This window comes from Coloeus monedula, assembly GCF_965178545.1.
Source record: "Coloeus monedula genome assembly, chromosome: 19".
In the NCBI taxonomy this organism is placed as follows: domain Eukaryota; kingdom Metazoa; phylum Chordata; class Aves; order Passeriformes; family Corvidae; genus Coloeus; species Coloeus monedula.
Window position 1 is genome coordinate 11,222,365 of NC_138799.1, and position 20,986 is coordinate 11,243,350.

General features: G+C 64.7%; 4 protein-coding genes across 4 annotated transcripts; 3 read left to right on the forward strand and 1 right to left on the reverse strand.

Annotated features, from left to right (window-relative positions):
- Positions 1-758: 758 nt before the first annotated feature.
- Positions 759-2,505, forward strand: RPL38 (ribosomal protein L38). The gene is made up of 5 exons (XM_082293880.1): positions 759-797; positions 1,001-1,032; positions 1,401-1,461; positions 2,102-2,224; positions 2,410-2,505. The coding sequence occupies exons 2-5, from the start codon at positions 1,030-1,032 to the stop codon at positions 2,433-2,435; spliced, it is 213 nt and encodes a 70-aa protein (XP_082150006.1). The 5' UTR covers positions 759-797; positions 1,001-1,029; the 3' UTR covers positions 2,436-2,505.
- Positions 2,506-3,149: 644 nt separating this feature from the next.
- On the forward strand, positions 3,150-10,182 carry TTYH2 (tweety family member 2). The gene is made up of 14 exons (XM_082293843.1): positions 3,150-3,323; positions 3,850-4,022; positions 5,253-5,364; positions 5,696-5,916; positions 6,007-6,102; positions 6,186-6,258; positions 6,344-6,413; positions 6,557-6,612; positions 6,693-6,785; positions 6,862-6,954; positions 7,034-7,176; positions 7,312-7,497; positions 7,576-7,654; positions 9,013-10,182. Exons 1-14 carry the CDS (start codon positions 3,195-3,197, stop codon positions 9,088-9,090), a joined length of 1,602 nt encoding a protein of 533 aa, XP_082149969.1. The 5' UTR covers positions 3,150-3,194; the 3' UTR covers positions 9,091-10,182.
- A 968-nt stretch (positions 10,183-11,150) lies between these two features.
- DNAI2 (dynein axonemal intermediate chain 2) lies at positions 11,151-15,590 on the forward strand (the record flags this gene model as incomplete). The annotated part of the gene is made up of 12 exons (XM_082294205.1): positions 11,151-11,333; positions 11,489-11,650; positions 11,732-11,853; positions 12,382-12,524; positions 13,068-13,181; positions 13,667-13,806; positions 13,996-14,118; positions 14,419-14,645; positions 14,808-14,943; positions 15,021-15,167; positions 15,283-15,480; positions 15,561-15,590. The coding sequence occupies 12 exons, from the start codon at positions 11,151-11,153 to the stop codon at positions 15,588-15,590; spliced, it is 1,725 nt and encodes a 574-aa protein (XP_082150331.1).
- Positions 15,591-17,115: 1,525 nt separating this feature from the next.
- Positions 17,116-20,108, reverse strand: BTBD17 (BTB domain containing 17; the record flags this gene model as incomplete). Its single annotated transcript, XM_082294010.1, has 3 exons — positions 20,003-20,108; positions 18,727-19,003; positions 17,116-18,196 (listed from the first exon to the last, which is right to left on the reverse strand). The coding sequence occupies exons 1-3, from the start codon at positions 20,091-20,093 to the stop codon at positions 17,116-17,118; spliced, it is 1,449 nt and encodes a 482-aa protein (XP_082150136.1). The 5' UTR covers positions 20,094-20,108.
- Positions 20,109-20,986: the final 878 nt, after the last annotated feature.

Consider the following 20,986-nt stretch of genomic DNA (forward strand, 5'->3'; position numbering starts at 1 on the left):
AATTAAAAGGCAGCGGAGTAGATCAGCCCATCAGAGAGGAGATAAGTAAATCAAACAATTAAAAAGCTCGTTCGGTGGCCAGGGAGAAGGGTCCCACCCCAAAATCGTCTCCTGGGTGGGAGCCCTGGGCTGGGAGCTGTGGGTTTCATCCCAGTAGCTGGGCTTGGGGTGATACTGGGAGCTGCTGGGGGAATTGTGACTCCATCCAGCATCCCTTAGGAGCATCCCAGCACCCCCAAAGACCTGTCCAGCCGCACTTAGGGCTTGGCAGGATGGGGATGGGGACAGAGGAAGCGCAGGACAGTGACAGGATGGGGTTCCTGCCCCTCGCCACTCATCCCCAAGGATTCTGAGTTTTGGGGTGGTTTGTACGGCTTTGGGGTTTTCAGCGGGATTGAAGCTCTCTCTTGTGGCAAAACCTGTCCATTACAGCCCTACTCAGGCTATCGAGCCGCAGCATCTCCCGGGGTTCCCTGGGGCAGGGCTGAGATGGAATCTTAGATGGCTAATCCCCCCGAGAGATTCTGAGACTCGGGAAACAGCAAGCAGCCCGCCCGGGCAGCCCTGCTCCCCGTTCCCGGCCGTGCCCGGCTGGCTCCGGGAGGCCGGAGGTGCCCAAAATCCCCTCCGCAGCCCCCCGTCGCCCGCACTGGCGGCTGAGCCCCCGCCAACTCATCACAGATGCCGCCGTCGCGGTCGCGATCGGGAGCTTTTTGCCCGCCGCCCGCACCGTAGGCCATAAAGGCCCGGATGCGGAAGAGCCGCGCTCATTTCCGGTCTGTACGCGGCGGCTGCGGGTGAGCGATGGCGGCCGGGGGGCGGGGGGGGGGGGGCAGGGGAGATCCGCCGCCATCCGCGGCCTCGCGACACCGGGCGGCCCCGGGGGAAAACGGGGGGAGGAGGGGGCGTGGGGGGAGCCGATGGCGGGCGGGGGGCGGAGGCGGGGGAGGCGATGGGCGGGGGGAGGCGCTGACACCATCTTGTCTCGTTTCTGCCGCAGGTTGGAGCAACCGACGCTGGGCTGAAGCCATGGTGAGGGGCCGGGGGGCTGCGAGGGGTCCCGGGGGGGAGGGAGGGAGTCCCTGGCGTGTTTGGTGCTGGACAGGGTGCAGAACGGGGGTGAGGGGGAGCTCCTTAGCTCCTTCCCTGGAGGGGAGGGGGGGTTGGCTTTGGGGTCCCCGCTTTGCCAGGTTCTGGGCATGGTGCGGAATGGGGGGGTCGGTGAGCAGGGGGCTCACGGGGGGGTCCTGGGGGATTCTGTGGCCGGAGCACGAGCTGGGGATGAGCTCTGGGCTGAGAGCACATCCCGTGTTCCTGCCCGTGGCAGGGGTGGGACCAGGTAATCGCTTATGGTGCCTTCCAGCCTGAAGCATCCCGTGAGTTTCTGTTTGACTTTGCAGCCTCGCAAGATTGAGGAGATCAAGGACTTCCTGCTGACGGCGCGGCGGAAGGACGCCAAGTGTGAGTGGGGTCTGTGGGCAGGACGGGCTGCGGGGCTCCAGCACGTGTCCCTGAGGAGCTCCGCAGCCTGGGAATGCCGAGGGACCGGGGCTGCCCTGGCGTGGCTTTGGCTCGGTGACCGAGGCCACTCCTGTGGGCAGAGGGACTCTTGGGGCTCCAGGCTGGGCTCTCCCAGGGGATGCTGCTCCCAGCTGTGCATTCCCACTGCTGCTCGCCCCGGGATGTTGAGCCGAGCTCCAAGTGCAGCTCGCTGGAAGCGATTCCCAGATGTCAGCCTGCTCTGTGGGCGCCGTGTCGGGTGTTGGAGCTCTGTCACAACGGCTGATTCATCATCCTCAGCGGGAGATTTTTGTTGCCGCCACAAGATGAGGATAATTGAGACAAAGCACTGCCTTGTCTCACTGTTCAACAACACGGGAAGAGTTTTCCCTCTTCTCCTGCTTGTTTGGATCCGGCTGTCGCAGGATCCCGCGGGAATGTTTTGGCGTGGGCGAGAAGGGAGAGCTCAGCACTGAGAGAGCCCTCACGGAGCTTTTTCCTCACTCTGGATGGAGCTGGAGGGCTCTGCAGGGAGAAGGGAGTGGGGTGGGTTTCCCAGGGATGACAGCAGGGTGTCCCTGCTGTGCCCTCCATCCCACAGCTGTCAAGATCAAGAAGAACAAGGACAATGTGAAGTTCAAGGTGCGCTGCAGCCGGTACCTCTACACCCTGGTCATCACCGACAAGGAGAAGGCCGAGAAGCTGAAGCAGTCTCTGCCCCCAGGTATCCTGGGAATCTCGTGTTGGGTGGCTGGGATTGAGGGGGGCCGTGAGAGCCCCCTTGCAGAGCTCCCAGTGTCCCTGGAGCTGGTGTCACCACCAGTGCCTTGCCATGGTCGGTGTTCGGTATTCCCAGGGAGCCCTTCAGTGCCTGAGCCCCCCGATCCATGTCCTGTCTTTCCTCCACAGGTCTGGCCGTGAAGGAGCTGAAATGAGCTGGGGTGAGCTGGGTACCTGTTGGATTCTCTGTTTGTTAAAATAAATAAAAAACTCTTCCTGGTGTCACGTTTGGTGTTTCACAACCTGCTCTTCCTGGCCCTGGAGCCACTCCAGGGCTCTCAGAGCTGCACTGGGGGTCCCGGGGCTGGTGTTGGTCAGTGCTCCCAGCAGGGAGGCCATGGTACCATGTGGGCACGGGGGAGTCCCCAGATCTGGAGCCAGCCCCTCGCTCGTGGGTGGCCCTGGGCTGACAGCTGGGCACGGGACCTGTGGCACCTGGGGCTGGCACACAGGGCCACCAGCGTGTCCCTTGCGCAGTGTCCTTTACAGCACCTGGTCCCTATAGCAGGAGGAGTATGGGGTGCGGTGCCCCCACAGCAGGAGGTTCGGGGTGCGATGCCCCCACAGCAGTGCCCGATGGGTGCGGGACCCTATGGGTGCGGTGCCCCCACAGCAGTGCCCCACGGGTGCGGTGTCCGATGGGTGCAGGGCCCGATGGCTGCGGTGTCCAATGGATGCGGTTCCCGACGGCTGCGGTGCCCGGGTGGCGGGGGTGACGCCGTGCGCTGTCCCTGCGGGGAGCGCTGCGCTGCGAGCGGCTCCGCGGGCACGGGCCGGCCGCGGCTGCCGGGGGCGGGGCGGGGGGCGGCCCCGAGGGGCGGGGTCGGTGGGTGGGGCCCGGGGCGGGCGGGCAGAGCCCGCGGCGTGGCGGCACCGCCGCCCCCCGCCCGGCAGCGCGGCGACCCCGGCCCGCCATGGGGCCCGGCCGCGCCGATTACCTGGCGCCCTGGTGGGCGGCCTGGCTGCACGGGCTCCCGCACCGCGGCCCGCGCCTGCAGCCCGTGCCCAGCACCTTCCGCCCGCAGGACCCCGACTACCAGCAGGTACCGGCCCGGGACCCCCGCGCCCCCCGGCCCCTCCCCGGGCTGGTCCCGCTCGCCCCGCGCCCCCCGCGCCGCTCCCCGGCGGCTCCCGGCGCCAGCTCTGATCTCGCGGCGCACAAAGCGCCTTTCATCGCCCGGCCCCCCCCCGGGCCGGCCGGCACCGGCACCCCCGGCCCCGCCGCTCTCCCCTCCCGGGCTCACCGCTCTCCTTTGGTCCTCCTGAGCCCCTGCCCCGCGCTCCCGGACCCGCCGCGGCCCCCCGGCATCCCGGGGCACGGCCCGCCGTGACCCCTAAATGGAGGGAGGGCAGCGCCGGTGTCCCGGTGCCCCAACATCCCGGCAAGGGGCGGCTGCAGCCCCGGCTCGGCGACGGCGGCCTGGGCACCCTGCGGGGGAATGGGGATGGGGACAGGGACACTTCCTCTTCCCCACGTGACAGTCCCGTGGGGCGCTGAACGCGGCCGCATCCCGGACACGCGAGTGGGTCACGGGCACGGCTGCTGACTGTCCCCTCTCTCCCTCCCAGTCGCTGCTTTTCCTGGGCTTGGTGGCCGCCGTGTGCCTCGGCCTCAACCTCCTCTTCCTCACCGTGTACCTGATCTGCCTGTGCTGCTGCAAGAGGGGCCAGGACCCCGAGACCAAGCGGCCCCACTCGTGCTGTGTCACCTGGATGGCCGTCACCGCTGGGCTCATCTGCTGGTGAGGACGGGGACAGGGACCTGGTGCTGTCCCCCTGTCACCGAGGGGACTCTGTGCTCCAGCCACGAGTCGCTTTAATTAGATCTGTGCAATTAAATGTGCTCCATCCCTGCCTCCTCCCGTGCAGCTGCTGGGGGAGCCCCAGGGACCAGCTGCGGGCCAGCCCCGTCCCCGTCACGGCTGTGCCGCCTTCCTAGCTAATCCCGGGCGGGAGCAGGGCTGGTCGCTAATCCCAGCCCAGAGCAGATGGCGGGCAGCAGCGTGACCCAGCTGGCAGGTCCCTTGTGCCCGACCTTAATTGCAACCACAGCAATTAGACAAGGGGACGCTGCTTCATCCGGCACTGCTCTGGGGGCTTTACAAGCCCACCTCGGTCCGGGACAGCCATGGCTGGGAGGACGCCCAGGCAGCTATCCCGAGTGTCCCCCGGCATTGCTGGCCTGGGGGGGAACGGGGTTGGCCACGGGCCCCTCTGGCTGCCTGGCCACGACCCTCGCTCCAGACAAAGGGGCTGCTTTGCCGGGGCGGAGCGAGATGGCTGCCTGCGAGCCTCGCACGGAGCAGGGAAACAGCGAGACAGGGAAACGGCACTAATGAGCTCAGCGTGCTCCCCCCAGCCCCCCACCACAGCAAGGGGTCACTGTGCAGCTCCCAGGGGCTTTGAACCCCCCCAAGAGCCCGTTGGTGGCCATTCAAGGGCTGATGGTGGCCATTAGTGAGCTGGTGTCTGTCGGTGTACTGGGGTTTGGCAAGCACCGTGTGCACCGGCCACGTGTGGGCACATGCCCGGCCAAGACATGGCCACAGGCACCTCCCTTCCCGGGAGCTCCATCCTGGCTCCATGGGGAGCAGCGGCTGCAGGGAGCTCTCCACAGGGCCTGGAGCCGCTTCAGCTCCCAGCCAAAGGTTTAATCGGGAGCCACAGCGCTTCCAGCGGATTCCCCTAATCTGCTTGGCCCGGCCCCTCCGCCCTCAATCTCTCAGGGTTTGGCAGGAGGAGCTTCCGAGCCACCATGCCCACGGAGCAGCTGCAGCTGTCCCCAGGCCCCTGTCACCAGCAGGAGCAGGTTCCCATCACGGTGCTGCTGCTGTCCCACTCTTTGTCTCTGCCCTGCCATTGGTGGGCTGTCCCCCCAAACCAGGATGCCCTGGGGAGTGTCCCCTGTCCAGCTGGTGTGGCAGGGTGAGCGTGTCCCTCCCTTCTCACTAGGGTCCCTTCTCTGCCCACAGTGCGGCCGTTGGCGTCGGCTTCTACGGGAACAGCGAGACCAACGACGGGGTTTTCCAGCTGCTCTACGCCCTGGACCATGCCAACCAGACCCTCACCGGCATCGACTCCCTGGTAGGGCCACAGCCCCTCCGTGTCCCCCCACAGTGCATCGGTCCCCTGTCCTGGGTTTGGTTAAAGCACCAGGGAGGGACGTCTGGCTGCTCCGGCCGAGCCCCCGGGGTGGCTGCGCCATGCCGAGCGCGGGAGGGTGACGTCACCGCACAGAATGGGACCTTTGTGGCCCAGCAGGGCCGGGGGGGCCGTGGCGGGGCTGTTCTGAAGGATGGATCCAGCTTGGGCACAGCGGGTTGGGGTGGGGCTGTTCTCCTGGAGAAAGAGCGTTTCAGGGATGGGGCACGTGGCTCTGCTAGATGCCGGGGACTGACCATGCCGGGGGCCACAGGTTGCCAGCACCACGCTGCAGATGCAGGGAGGGCTGGAGCAGCACCTGGCGCGGCTGAACGAGCTCCTGGCCTCACGGGGGGATTACGTGCAGACCCTCAAGTTCACTCAGCAGCTGGCCGGCAGCATCGTCCTGCAGCTGCAGGGGCTGCCGGCCTGGCGGGGCGTCAGTGCTGACCTCACTGAGCTGTCGGGACAGGTCGCCTACGTCGAGTATTACCGGTGAGCTCGAGCATTCCCGGTGAGCGGGGCCGCGGGGCCCGGCGGGCTGGGGAGGTGGCCGTGTGTGACAGAGCCTTCCTCTGCGCTCAGGTGGCTGGCTTACCTGCTCTTCTTCATCCTCGTCCTCACCGTCTGCCTGCTGGCCTGCCTGGGGCTGGCCAAGCACTCCCGCTGCCTCCTGGTCACGTGAGTACCCTGGGGGTGGCCTGGGGTGGTTCTTGAGGACCCCCGGCCATGCTCCCCACCCGTGCTCCCCGCTCTCCCCGCAGGATGCTGTGCTGCGGGCTCCTCATGCTCGTCCTCAGCTGGGCCTCCATGGCTGTGGACACGGCGGCCGCGGTGGTGAGTGGGGCAGGAGGGGAGGGAGGGGCTGCCTGGGGCTCTGCCGAGCACTGTGGGCACCGATGCCATCCCTCTGTCCCCACAGGGCACCAGCGACTTCTGCGTGGCCCCGAACAAGTTCATCGTGAACCAGACAGACGATGAGATCAGCGCAGGTGGGAGCTGGCTGTGAGGTGGAGGCGAGCTCAGGCAGGACCCCCAAACCCACCCGGGGGTCAGTGCCCCCCGCTGCCACTGTCCCCCCCACGGCTCCCTGTGCCCTGGGACGCTCGTGCTGATGTTCCCGTTCTCTCTGCAGAGGTGGTTCATTATTACCTGTACTGTGACCAGAGCCTGAGCAGCCCCTTCCAGCAGGTACAGGGCGGGTGGGCACCCACCTTGGTGCTGCCTGGGGCTGGGGGGGGTCTGTGACTGTCCCCCACTCCCTCCTGCAGGCTCTCACCGTGTTCCAGCGCTCGCTGACCACCATGCAGATCCAGATCCAGGGGCTCATCCAGTATGCACTGCCCCTCTTCCCGACAGCCAAGGTACAGGAGGGGGGCACAGGGGGTCCCCATCCCTCCTTCTGCTCCCCAGAGCTGCCTGACCCCTCTTTTCCCACAGAAAGACCTGCTGGGGGTCCAGCAGCTCCTCAACTCCTCAGAGACCAGCCTGCACCAGCTGACGGCCCTGCTGGACTGCCGGGGGCTGCACAAGGTGAGGGGGGGCCGAGTGGGGACCAGTTCTGGGGTCCCCCTGCAGCGCCACCAGCGCTGCCCTGCCCGTGTCCCGCCAGGATTACCTGGATGGCCTCATCGGGATCTGCTACGACGGCGTGGAGGGGCTGCTCTACCTCGGGCTCTTCTCCCTGCTGGCGGCCGCCGCCTTCTCCACCGTGATCTGCGCGGCCCCGCGCGCCTGGAAGCAGCTGGCTGGGCGGTGGGTGTGCCCAAAGACCCCCGCCCCAGCCCCCTGCCCTCACTGTGGGCACAGAGCCGCAGGCAGACCCAGTCTGGGCATTGAGACCCCCGCTTTGGGTCCTGGGGTGTGAGTGCCGGCCCCTTCTCCCCGCAGGGACCGGGACTACGATGACATGGACGAGGAGGACCCCTTCAACCCGCAGGCCCGGCGCATCGCCACGCACCGCCCGCCCCGGGGGCAGCTGCGTAGCTTCTGCAGCTACAGCAGCAGCCTGGGCAGCCAGAGCAGCCTCCAGCCCCCGGCCCAGACCGTGTCCAACGCCCCCGTCTCCGAGTACATGTGAGGCCCCCGAGCCCCGCCACGGGGAGGGAGCTGCGCTGGGGACGGCGGCTGACGGGGGTCTCGCTGTGCCCCCAGGAACCAGGCCGTGCTCTTCGGAGGGAACCCCCGCTACGAGAACGTGCCCCTCATTGGCAGGGGGTCTCCTCCCCCCACGGTACGATGGGCGACCGAGGCCAAATCCTTGTGACACCCTGGGGGGGTCACCTTGGGGGGCCGCTCTGGGTCACCGAGAGCCGCTCACCGGGGTGGGACAGGGATGGGAGATCCTGGTCCCTGCTGCCCTTGCAGAGGTTGTGGCTCCCCTTACCTGGCTCTAACCCAATTCCTGGCCACTCACGGGGAGGGGGCACAGCCGTCTGCTGGGGGAGGCCAAAATAACCCTCCCCTCCCTCCCTTCCCTGTGTTTCCTCTCCATCCTGGCTCTCAGAGGACGCTCCTCACAGTCTCTCCCTTCACGTTCCCATTTCCCTGCTCATTAATCCTGCCCTGTCTGGTATTGCTGCTTTATTTTTTATTCCTTGTCTTTTTTTTTTCTTTTTTTTTTCTTTTTTTTTTCTTTTTTTTTCTTTTTTGTGATTTCTTTTAATTTTTTGCATCCATTGTTTTGGAGCTAAGTTGCCCATCAAGAGTAAGTTCAGCCACTTCCTTCTTCCTTACCCCAGGGCAGCAGCTGGGTTCTCCCCTCCTCCCCACCCTTCCATGCCTCCCTCCATCCCCTTTTCCTGCTCGGCTTTTGGGGTGCAGAGAGCTCAGGGAGGGGGGACAAAGGGCCACATTTTGTGCCCAGCCACATTCCAGGAGGGTGTTCAGCTCCCACACATTGGGATGCTGGTCCCCATCTCCATCCCTGGAGCAGTGAAACCCCCCCAGTCAGGATACGGCTCTGGGAATGCTGCCATGGCAGGAATACTGTGCCCCCCCTCCTGCAGGGATGATTTTTTCCATCAGGTGGAAGCTTGGACCCCATCTCACAGACCTGGCAGCTGGCAAGGCGGGGGGGGACACGAGTGGGGGGATTAATTGGAGCACTTCTCCCAGCCCTGAGTAGTCTAATTTACCCAGGATTCAGATCCCCGAGGAAAGACTTTCTGAGTCCAGAATAACAAACTCGAAATAGTCTTCCTTAATGCCTGGCTGGGGTGATCCTCCCTGCTGTGAAACCTTGGAGGAATGTGATCCTGGGGGGCTGGAGGCTTGGGCTCACTGGTATCCCACAGACACATCCCCACAGGAAGATTTGGGATGAGTTTGCTGCTGGGCTGAAGCTGGGAAGGTGGAGGATGAACATGGGAAGGGACGAAGCAGAGCTGGACAGGCTTGGGGAGTCTTGGCTTGGGGGGTGTTGCCTCCCTCAGCTCTCAGAGCAGCTGAGGGCACGGTCTGACCCTTTCCGTGCCCACCTGGCCGATTATTTTGGGATTAATCCGCACGGGAACAATCCTGAGCACCTGTGGGGCGGTGCAGGGGCTGGGTGGGGAGTTTTGGGGTGCTGACCCCCGTGTGTCCCCCCAGTACTCCCCGAGCATGAGAGCCACGTACCTGGCGGTCACCGATGAGCACGTCCGGCACCGCGGCGACTTCCCGGCCTAGAGGAGATTCCGCTCGGGAAACCAAAGAGCCCTGGAGAGCACGCGGTAGGAGACGCGGCGGGGGCTGCAGGACTGGAGCCTCCCAGCACCCCCCACCCCTCGGCAGCCCCCCGGACCCAAATCCTGCTGCCTTACGGGGTCTGGGGAGCGCAGAGGGGTCTCCGGTGTCTTCTCCTGTCCCTGCGCCGGCTCGGGAATGTTCTGGAGCACAAATCCCGGGACACGCCGCCGCCGGGTCCGGGCAGGGGCTCCCGTAGCAATGCAGCACCAACCACTAGTGATCCCACCCCCTTCCCGACGCCCCTTCCCGGCTGTCCCAGCTCCCCTGCCCCCCTCGCCACCCCCTGGCCGGAGCGTTCCCAGGCTGAGGAATTAGGGATGTTATGGCCTTGCTGGTTTTCCTTTGCTTTGCCCCCGGGATTTGGGAGCTGTGGGAGGTGCTGGCTCTGTTCCAGAGAGGGGCCGCTGCACTGGGGTTAGTAGCGGGTTTTTGGGTGGCTTTCGGCTCTTTTTGGCTCCCCAGGGCAGGTGTGGGCTGGGGCAGGCTCCCCTCCTCCTGCAGCCCTGGAGTGGTCACAAATCCCCTGGGAGAGGGACAGGACCTCCCGGGGCATCCCTGAGGTGGGTGAGGTGCCAGGGAAGGGACAGCATGGACCTGCCACCCTGGGAGGCTCATCCAGCATTTCCAGGGCTCCAGGCTGAGGACTTGGGAGACCAGTATGAACTGAATGTGGCCCTTTGGGGCTGCCCTTTGGCACAGGGATCCCCAGGAAAGGCCCCTTCACCCTGGAGCAGGGATGGACCCCCCGCCCCATCACATCCAGACCCCAAAGGGTGCGGACAGGGCAGTGGGTGTCCCCCCACCCAGGGCCAGGACATCCCCTGACTCCCCCTCTCCACATTCCCTGTGACTAGCCTCCCTCCCTTTGGGAAAATCCCGAGGGATGTTTTTTTTAATTTTTGGCTTTTAACGTTTCCATATAATGGTACTGGTAGAAGAGCTGTTGTAACCGCATGTGAACTAACCGAAGGACTCTGGCTGGGAGCTGGAGTCCGGCTGGATTTGTATGTGCCCTTTTGGGGGGAAAAGATAATAAACACTTGGACTAAATTAATCTCCCCGGTGCGGGTTTTTTTGGGGGGGATAATCGGTGGTTGGGGCACCTTTGAGTTGACCTTCCCAACATGGCGGCCGTCACGTGACGCCGCCCGCGCCGCCATTGCGGGGAGGTCGGCGGTGCCCTGCGTCACGTGACGGCGGCGCCGGTGTCACGTGGGGGCGGTTACGCCGTTGCCTGGCAACGACGACGCGTCCCCGGTCAGGCCCCGCCGGGAGCGGGACGGGACCGGGCCCCACCGGAGTCCCGGGGCCTCCGCGGGCTGCTTTGTTCACCCTGGGTGTTTCGTCACTCCGTCCCTGCGGCTCAGCTCCGTTTTGGGACTCCCTGAGGCTCCCGCTGCCTTTTGAGGCCCTCTCAGGGTCCTCCCTCCACAGGATCCCTGCTCGCATTTGGGCTTTGCCGAGGTTCCCATTCCCTTTGGGACCTTCTGGGGCTCCCTGACTTTCTTGTTCCCTTTTGGGACATTCCCAAGGCCCACACTGTCTTCTGGGGCTCCCAGAGGCCCCCATTCCCTTTTGGGGCCCTGCATGCGAGACCCCACTCCCTTTTGGGGTTCCCCGACGCTCTCAGTCTTTTTCAGCTTTCTCCCTCCCCAGGGTCTCTGTTCACATTTAGGTCTCCCTGAGGCTCCTATTCCTTTTTGGGGCCCTTCATTCCTGAAAGCCTTGCTCCTTCTAGGAGCTCCCTGAGATCCCTGCTCCCTTCCAGGACCATCTCTCCATCTCTGAGAGCCCCACTACCTTTTGGGATCCTCTCAGAGGCTCCCACTCTCTTTTGGAACTCTCTCTTCCTCCCTGAGGCCCCCGTTTCCTTTTAGGGTTCCCCAGGGCCCTCCATCCCCATTGGAGCTCTCCATCCCTGTGGCCCCCACTTCTTTTTGGGGCTCCCTTTGAGGACCCTCCATCCCCAGGCCCCGCACTCCTTTCCATCCCCTCCCACCATGGAGATCAAGCTGGAGTACGTGCGGAAGCGCAGCGAGTTCGGGCGGCCCTGCAGCTTCTCGGACTCTCTGGCCGAGGTGACCGTGGACATCCCGCCGGACCCCAGCCTGGCCGGCGACTTCATCCCCCAGGACCCCGTGGACTTTGCTTTTCAGGAGGGTCCCGTCATGGCCGTGCACGAGGTACGGGGACCCCCCCTCGCCGGGCGAGCACAGAGCAGGTGGAGGGGACACCCCGGGGTGTCAGCCACATTGAGGGCAGCTGGCCCGAGGGGACAAGGTGTGGCAGGCACCTTTTGGGCTCAGAGCCTCGGACCCCTCCGTGTCCCCCTGCCCAGGTGAACACGGAGCGGGTGCAGGTGTCCGTCAAGGGTGTGAACCATGTGGAGGGGGGGTGGCCCCAGCACATCGACCCCAAGAACTCGGAGCTGACCTCCCGCTACCGGGAGGAGGTGGAGAGGGAAGATGTCTACACCAGGAGTGTCCAGCGCCTCGGCTCTGTAAGACCCTGCCCTGATGCCCCCCCAAACCCCCTGAGCCCCCCAGAGCCCCCCAGAGACACGGCCGTGCTGTCCCTGCAGCTGGTGGAGCACTGCATCAGGCAGAACAACGCCATCGACATCTACGAGGAATATTTTGAGGAGGAAGAGGAGGAAGAGGAGGACGAGGAGCATCCCTCGGCCAAAACCATCAGTGTCATCAGGTGGCACAGCTGGGGGGCTCACCAGAGCCACAGCAGGGTCAAACCACCTTCACGGGAGGTGGAAAAGCTTTAGGAGTTAAATTCCAGTGGGTTTGGGATGGTGCTGGTGCAGTTTGGGGGTGGAGAGACCTGCAGAACCCTCCCTGCTCCGTCACTCCATCCCTGCCCCTCGCCCTGCCCAGGTGATTTGGGGATGGAGACCAGGGTCAGACTCAGCTCTGAGCATCTCCTGACGGTGCTTTTGGACTTTCCTTCTTATTTTTGGTGCCTCAAAGGTTAATTTCCACATCAGGGGTGATTAGGAGTCAGATCCAGTAAGATAATTGGATTTTTAAAAAGGTATGACTGGAAAGACGATGAAATCATCAACTCTTCTCCCCCTGCCCGACCTCCAGGAGAATCATTTCCTGCACTCAAGGCTCAAGGGCTGCAGATTGGTTTCATTGTGATTCCCACAATTCCCTCTGGGAGCCGTTCATCCCAAGGATTTGCAAACTGACCTGTCTTGGCTGATGTGTCACCCCAAAGGGACCCCAACACGACCAAGAGGATGGCCACGCACATCTCCTGGCACCCCGACGCCAACAGGGCCGTGGCCGTGGCTTATTGCAGCCTGGACTTCCAGGACAGCAGGAAAGACATGAGCTTTGATTCCTACATCTGGGACCTGGGTAAGGGGAAGGGCAAGCCCAGCAGTGGATAAGGGAAGCACTTTGTGTCTCAGGGAGCAGGACGAGGCCCCGCAGCACCCCGGGGAGGGTCGGTGGGGGAGGCTCCTGCTTTGCCCACACAGCGGTGCAGAAACGGGGAGAAATGGGAGCTGGGAGGTGGGAAATAACCACTAAAATCCCATTGCATGGCTCCAGAGCCATGACAGGCAGCAGAGCCTGGAGCCTCGCATGAGGTTCTTGATGTGGTTCAGTTGGCAGTGAAGGAAGAAAGAGGCAGCAGGAGCCCTGGCTGAGACTTGCCCTGATCTGTCCAGTCCTGGCTCACACCTGATGTGTTTTGGAGTGAAAAGGACAAAGAAAAAGGGGTGGGAATGCAGGAGATTTGTGTACTGGGTGTCTGTGCCCAGGCCAGCTCCCGGTGACATGGACAGCTCATCCAGCACAGCTGTGTCAGGGAACAGGGTGGGGGCAGTGGGGTGGGCTGGGGGCTGCTTTTGGGGGCCTGCCTTGACCCTTTGCTCTTCACTCATCCCTACTTGGCAGAAAAACCCTACAGCCCAGAGCTCACCCTCAAGCCCTCATCCCCTTTGGTGACCCTGGAATACAATTCCAAGGACTGGCATCACGTGCTGGGAGGCTGCTACAATGGGCAGATAGGTGAGGGGGCCTTCATTCTGCTCCAGCCTGGCACCAGCACTGCTGCACTCCCAGGAGGTCGTGGCACCAGTGCTGCCACCGGGAGCACAGGAGAAGCCCTGGGATTTGCCTGGGGACAAGTGTGTGCTCACCTGAGCAGGCACCCGGGGAGGGGAGGACACCGTGCCAGGGGGGATGGAGGGATGGAGGGAGGGATGGATGGATGGATGGATGGAGGGATGGATGGAGGGATGGATGGAGGGATGGATGGATGGATGGATGGATGGATGGATGGATGGATGGATGGATGGAGGGATGGATGGATGGAGGGATGGATGGAGGGATGCAGGGGATGAGCAGGATGGGTGCTGTGCTCCTGCCTCTCCCACCTCCCTGGATGATCTCTGGGAACCACTGGGTGAGGTTTGCTCCCTGTTCCAGCTTGGACAGCGGGGGAAATGTGACAAGGAAAGGAGTTGGGCAAGGGCTTTTCTTTTCCTTCCCAGTCTACTGGGACACCAGGAAAGGGGGGCTGCCTGTGGAGATGACCCCCGTGGAGCTCAGCCACAGGGACCCCGTGTACGGAGCGTGCTGGCTGCCCTCCCGAACGGGCACTGAGTGCTTCTCAGGCTCCACTGACGGCCAGGTGAGGGGCTGGAACAGGGGAGGGGGCCAGGGGCTCCTGAGGGGTCCTGAAAGGGCTTCCTGTGCCCACCCTGCCCCCTCAGCAGCACAAGATCCAGGCACAGGGCAGCTGCCAGGCTCCAGGATCGCCACCACCTCTGACTGTGCTGGGAGCAGCCCGCACAGCCCCTGCCCCGTCTTGTCCCCGCAGGTGCTGTGGTGGGACATCCGCAAGATGTCCCAGCCCAGCGAGAAGCTGATCTTGGACATCACCAAGGAAGATCAGCTGAAGAAGGCTCTGGGTGCCAGCGCCCTGGACTTTGCGCCCACCATGGTGAGTGTCCCTATGCCCACAGGTGCCCCTGTGTCCCTGCCACAGGCAGGAGGGGGAGCCCAGCAGGGCGCAGGGCAGTCCCTGGTCACCCCTGTGGGCACAGCCCAGGGCCAGATGCCCTCAGAAGAACTGGGAGTTGATGTGCTCCAAAAACACCAGGTCCTGCTGGCATTTCAGTCCCTGAACCCCCCCAATGGTGAGGGGTCCCCAGGCTCTGGCGGCAACAGGACGCCTGCTGCCCCCCACACCATGTGGTCCCCATCCTGCTGACAGCTGCTCCCTCCTGCTTCCCACCCCCAGCCCACCAAATTCCTGGTGGGCACAGAGCAGGGCACCATCATCTCCTGCAACCGCGATGCCAAGACCCCCCCCGAGAAAATCGCCCACATCTTCAGCGGCCACCTCGGGGCTGTCTACAGAGTGACCAGAAACCCTTTCTTCCCCAAAGTCTTCCTGTCAGTCGGGGACTGGACTGCTCGCATCTGGACGGAGGAGCTCATGGATTCATCATCAATTATGGAGACCAAGTAGGTGTCAGGGGGCATTTACTCGGCCAGAAATCAGCCCCGGGGTGGCAGAGCATGTTCAGGGCAGGTGACAGTGGGGTCTGGTCAGCTCTGAGTGCTGGGACGGGCCGGTGACTGAGGCAGGGCAGTGCCAGTGTGGCTGAGGGGTGGCTCTGCTGGAAGGTACCACACCCCCTACCTGCTGGATGGGTGCTGGAGCCCCGTGAAGCCGGCCGTGTTCTTCACCGCCAAGTCGGACGGGACCCTGGACATCTGGGACTTCCTCTTCCACCAGAAGGAGCCTTCCCTCAGCCTCAAGGTGGGTCCCCAGCACCTCTGGGACCCTCGCATCACCCCAGGGCCGAGTGTCACCACCCACCTGTGCCCTGTCCCCAGGTGTCCAACGATCCCCTGCTCAGCCTGTGCTCGCAGGACAACGGGCGCGTCCTTGGCTGTGGCACCAGGCTGGGCATTGTGTCCCTCCTGGAGATCTCCCCAGGGCTCTGCACCATGCGGAAGAACGAGAAGACTCTGACCTCCACAGTATGTGCCAGGTCCCACCCGAGCCCCACACTCTGCCCACAGCTCTGCTGTGTCCCCAGACACAGCACAGGGTCCCCTGTGCCCCCCACGCCCCTCAGCCCCACATCTGCCCCAGATGTTCGAGCGGGAGACGAGGCGGGAGAAGGTCCTGCAGGACAAACATCGGGAGCGGCTGCTGCGGGAGCAGGACCAGGCCCGGGCCCAGCCAGAGGAGCAGGAGGATCCCCGGGAGGTGTTCGAGAAGGCCAGAGAAGATTTCTTCTCCATCATCAAGGCTGAGAAGCGGAGGAGGGGCCAGGAAGATCCTGAAGAGGTAATGGGGACAGGACAGTCTGGCCAGCATGGCAGAGACCCCATCAAGGGCAGGGGACAGAGACAACCTCTGTCTTTCAGAGTGAAGAGGGCGAGGAAGCTGCACAGTAGGAAAACCAGGAGGAAGAGTGGGAGGATGCCAAGGTCAGTGTGCTCCAGCTGCACCTTCCTTTCCCCTCTGTGCCAGAGCTGCTGCAGAGACAAGGCCACTGTCCCCAAGCCAGGCAGCTCTCCTGGGCTCTCTGCCCTCGTGGGGTGGCAAGTGAGGGGCCCTGCACAGCCCCCTGACCCCTCAGCTGCTCCCTGGCCTTTGCATCCTGATTTTCTTTGGTGTGAATAAACCGGTGCTTTCCATGTCACGTTTCCTCTTCTGTCACAGCAGGGTCGAGCAGAGGGTGGGAAAGTCATGTCCTCCTGCTCCTCCCATCCCTTCCTTGAGCTGGGACACTCAAAGCCAGAGGCTGAGCACGGCCAAGCACCCACAGCAGCACAGGGTGTCCCTCAGTGTCCCCAGCCCATGAGCAGGGCACAGCAGGGTGGCTGCTGGCAGCAGGGGGGGCCTTCTCCCCTCTGGGCCTGCTCGCAGCTGGAGAGCCCGGTGTCCCCACAGGAACAGCCCCCAGGCCGGGTTATCAGTGCTGGGTAAACACAGCCCTGCTGGTAGTACCAGCAGCCACCCTGACTCCTCACCCCCCTTAATTAATCATTAACGAGCTGCCAGCAGCACTGTCACGGCGATGGGGACACCACACAGGTGGCTCCCTGTGGGCTGAGGGGGAGCCCCCCAGCAGGACCCTTCCCCAGGCTGTGCTCAGGGGCTGAACCACCCATGGGTGTGCGATGCCAGGATGGAGTTCAGGGGCCATCGCCCCCCCACACCCCAGCCCAGCCCTGGGGGTGCTGCTGTGCCCCTTCCCCAGGCACTGGGGTCCCGTCTGTGCCTCTCCTGGGTGCCTGTGCAGCACCCCGTGCCAGCCCTGCCAGGGCCGGCTCTCCCCAGGCAGGGGCCCACATCACAAGCAGGGACCCACATCCCCCCAGGGAAGTGCATCTGTGCCTGGGTGAGTGTTTTCCTTCCCAGGAGTTCCATTAAAAGGAGCTGAGCTGGGGAGCGGCGTCACCCCAAAGATGCCCCACAAGTCCCACGCTCGTTTCCTGCTTTATTAGGAAGGGGGTGGGGGTACCTGGATAGGGATGGGGCAGCTGCCACCACCAGTGGGGACGGTGTCCCCCACCCCTCCTCCACTGGGGAGGCTGATGGGCCCCTCAGCCCCAGCCTGGGCAGCTCCATTTGCACTTGAGCTGGACCCAGCTGCCCACACAGAGGGACGCCAGGGCTGCCTCATGGGAGGGATGGGCTGTCCCTGTCCCCATCCCCACACCCGCTGGGGTCTGTGATGTGCCCGTGGGCTGCACATTTCACCTCCTGCACCCCCTACATGGGTCTGGGGCACTCCCAGCATCCTCCATCCCCAGGGACAGTGATGGGGACAGGACGTGGCAGGGGAGCACTCAGGGAGGGGTGGGCAGTGCAGAGCACAGTCCTGAAGCCCCCCAGTGAGGGGACCCCCATCTACCTACGGGACCAAGCATTCCCCTCACAGGGCTGGGGCCAGCATGACCCAGCTGTGCCTCGTTACTTCTTCACCTTGATGAGGGAGTGGTAGACGGGCTTGATGATGATGTGGAGGTGCAGGGAGTTGTCGATGAGGTACTCGGAGGTGCGTTTCTGCAGGTCGGCGTGCGCCAGGAAATCTGCCGCCTCGTCCGAGCTCTGGTGGAAGCTGTAGGCGTGTTTGACCAGCACACGGCCCTGCTGCCGCACACCCACCAGCACGGTCTTCTGGAAGCTGACGCCGGCGAAGTCGGGGCTGCTCATGGCCGGGGTGATGATGAGGCGAGGGCGCCCGTCCTCGATGCGCACGGGCTGGATGGCACCCGCCACCGAGTCCGAGTACACGGGGCGCAGGCTGACGGGCAGCCAGCGCGGCGAGAACAGCACGTTCCAGGTCACCCTCTTGCCAGCATCGTGGCTGCTGGGCCCCAGCTGGGTCTGGAAGCTGGTGCTGCGGTCGTCCCGCGCGGGGTTGGTGATGACCCACTGGGAGCCCCAGCTGGGCGCGAGGTAGTTGCGGGGCAAGAACATGCTGCAGTTGACGTCGAAGTACTTGGCGAAGTGGAGCGGGGAGGCGGCGTGGAACTGGAAAGCCTGGAAGAGCAGGTCCTGCACCGCGCCTCGGTGCCGCGCCAGCACCGCCGACTGCGCCTGCAGCCGGAACAGCTGGCTGGGTGCGATCATGGGGTAGCGGATGGCGCGCAGCACCCGCTCGGCCACAGGCACCTCGGGCTGCCGGCGGCTCAGCCAGCCCTCCACGGCGGTGTAGAGCTCCAGCTCGCTGTGCAGCACCAGATCGGAGCGCTCCAGCAGCAGCAGCAGCAGCTCCACGCTCACCGAGCCCCACTCGGCGCTGCCCAGCACCGCCGACAGGTTCCAGGCCAGGAACTGGAGGCAGCTCTCCTGCAGCGCCGCGTCCCCGACACGCACGGCGTAGTGGTACCAGCCCACCACGTGGCCCTGGCTCGACTCGCTGGCCAGGTGGGTCCTCATGTATTCGGCCACGCCGCGCTGCAGCCCCCAGACCCGGTACTTGCTGGCCAGCTGGTGCATGGGGATGGCCTGGTGCAGCAGGATGGAGACCCCCCCGCAGTACAGGTACCTGGGGCAGAGTGTGAGTGGTGACACTGGGGACACCCATCCCCAGCAGCTCAGTTCCCCAGGGAGCAGCCTCTGCCCAGGGCTGCCTCCCTCTCAGTATTCCCACCCCAAGGGGTCCCCAAGGTTCCCAGGGAAGCATCCCCCCTCCTTGGATGCTTCCCTCTGGGTGTCCCCGTCCCGTGTGAGCTCCATGGTCCCCAGGGGAGGATCATCCCTTCTTGGCTGCATCCCTCCGGGAATCCCCCTCTCACTCTGGCCCCATGGTTCCCAGGGGAGCATCCTCCTTCCTTGGCTCTATCCCCCCGGGGTATGCCCATCCCATAGGATCTCCATGGACCCCAGGAGAGAATCCTCCCTCCTGGGCTGCATCCCTCCCAAAATGTACATCCCGCAAGGTCCCTGTGGTTGCCAAGGGAACATCCCCCTTCCTTGGCTACATCCCTCTGGACATCCCCATCCTGTGGGGTTCCCCATGGTCCCCAGGAGAGCTGCATCCTCCTGACCTCCCCATCCCATGGGGTCCCCACACACCTGATGAACTTCTCAAAGAGCGCGGCGGTCTCGGGCGGCTCGTGCAGGGTCACGACGCTCTGGTTGCGCAGGAGGCTCTCGAAGACCTCGCTCTGGAGGCTCAGCAGCAGCTGGTGCGTGTGGAACACCTTGGGCTCGTCGGAGGCGGCCGAGCGGACCCGCAGCACCGAGTCGCTGCCGTTGCCGTTCTGCAGCAGCTCCTGCAGCCGCTGCAGCAGCGTCAGCGAGTGGTTGATGGTGGCCGCCGTGGAGTCCCCGCTAAAGTCGGCTTTTTGGGCTGCAGGGAGATGGGACCGTCCCAGAGCTGCACCCCAGTCCCAGGCACTGAGGTGGGGTGGGGTTACTGGGGGGCTGTGTACCTCCTCCCTCCGCTCCCCCAGTGCCAAAGGGCTGCTGGTGCCAAGGGGGTGTTGGGGAACAAAGGACATGGGGACATTCGTGTCCCTGAGAGCCAAAAAACTGCCTTTCCACAGCAGAAGGGCTGAGACCACCATGTCCCAGGCTGGGGTGTGCTGGGAAATGGCCGGGTGCCGACGGCACTGGCTCTCAGCCCGGTCTGCCCGTCCTGATCCCGTCCCTGCTGTGGGCAGAGCGAGCCCCGGGCATTGCCCTGATCCCTCGCATCCCGGATGGATACATGGGGGGACAGAGCCCCTGGGTGTGGGGAGCCAGGCACGCTCTGCCCCGCACCCAGGGATGGAGTTCTGAGCAGCCTGGGGACACCGGCTGCCCTGGTGTCACTGCAGGTCCGTGCTGGGATCCCAACAGTGTCTGTAGAGGCATCTGGGAGTGTGGAACAGGGGTCTCCATGCTCCTGTGGGCGCAGGGATCCTTCCTTCCTCTCCCCTTCTCCCTCCTGACACCACTCTCACCCACTCCTCGGAGCATCCTTCCCCCAGGAGGAATTTGGCTCCGTCTGTCTCAATCCATCTTGCCTCTCAAATCCCGTCTTGCCGACGGATTACCCTTCCCAGTGCCGGCTTAAGGTCGGCTGAGCGGGGATGGAGAAGGGGAGCAGACACCCCGTACCCCGCGGTGCTGGACTTGTCTGCCCACAGCACCGAGCCCTTCCCTGGGCACCAGCGAGCACAACCCATCTCCGAGAGTGCAGCACATCCAGGAGCCGCTTCCATCCCCTCCCGGCACCCCGACGGCAGCCGGAGAGACGCGCTGAGCTCTCCGTCAGCCGCCGAGCCGCACCCCGGCACCCGGCGAGGGCAGAGGTACCCAGGGCTCGGCGACCCTCGGCGCCTCCCCCCTCCACGGCCACCCTTACCGGCTTGCACGGTGAGGAGGAGGAGGAGGAAGGCGGCGGCACAGCCCCAGCGGCGGGTGGCCACGGGCCGGGTGCCCGTCAGCCTGGCCATGGCGTCGCAGGCGCATCTGCCGGGTGCGGCACACGCTGCTCGTCCGGGGCTTATGTAGGCCACGCGCCCTCCCGGCCCGCACGCCCGCGCCGCCGCATCGATTGGTGGAAACTGGGGCCGGCCGTTGCCAAGGGAACGGCTCCCAGCCTCCCTGCATCCCACCCTGCATCCCACCGTGACCCCCAGCCCGGCCCCGCACCCCGGGGTGCTGTGGCGGGGTGCCCGCTGCGCTGCGGCGCGGGGACGTCGCCGTGCGGCACCGGCTGCTGGCACCGCCGCCGCGGAGCCCCACGCGTGGCCGCGGCCCTTTGTGCCGGGGTCTTTGCATTCAGGGCACAGCTCGGTGGCCTCCCGCTCCCCCCGGCTCATGGGTATTCATGCCGGCAGCAGCCCATCACCATGGCATCCGCGCTGCCGGCAGGAACTGCCTGCCCTTTTCCCAGCCTTTGCAGCCAAGAGGCCGCCCGGACGCCCTGTGCGGCCTCCCTGGCCCCCCGCCCGCCCCGACACCTCTTAGGGGGCTTCACCATGGGGTTGGGGTCCCCCCAAAGCTGCAGTGCCACACCGGCTGGGGTGGTGCTGGGGGAGCAGGGTAGGGGCAGCGGGGTGTCAGCCAAGTGGTGCCAACCTCGCTTTGGTTGTGGCCCCGATGGCACTGTGAGGTGGGGAGCCAGGACCAGCACCCCAGGCGGGGGGACACATCCCACAGATGGGGCAGCACGGCTCTCAGGGGCACAGCAGCCCCTTACCCACTGCTGGGGTTCCCCCAGTACCATGCTCAACCCAGGGACCCCTGTGGAAGGTCACCTCGGGGGACCCCCCTGGGCTCCCCACTCCCGGGAACGCCAACACGGGGATGCTGCGACCTTTGATAGTGCCGGAGCTGTGGAGGG

Coding starts and splice junctions, on each gene's coding strand:
- RPL38 (XM_082293880.1), top strand. Junction 1,462..2,101: donor GCGGCGGAAGGACGCCAAGT/GTGAGTGGGGTC, acceptor TCCATCCCACAG/CTGTCAAGATCAAGAAGAAC. Junction 2,225..2,409: donor GAAGCAGTCTCTGCCCCCAG/GTATCCTGGGAA, acceptor TTTCCTCCACAG/GTCTGGCCGTGAAGGAGCTG.
- TTYH2 (XM_082293843.1), top strand. CDS start 3,195: ATGGGGCCCGGCCGCGCCGATTACCTGGCGCCCTGGTGGGCGGCCTGG. Junction 5,917..6,006: donor GCCTACGTCGAGTATTACCG/GTGAGCTCGAGC, acceptor CTCTGCGCTCAG/GTGGCTGGCTTACCTGCTCT. Junction 7,498..7,575: donor GCCCCCGTCTCCGAGTACAT/GTGAGGCCCCCG, acceptor CTGTGCCCCCAG/GAACCAGGCCGTGCTCTTCG.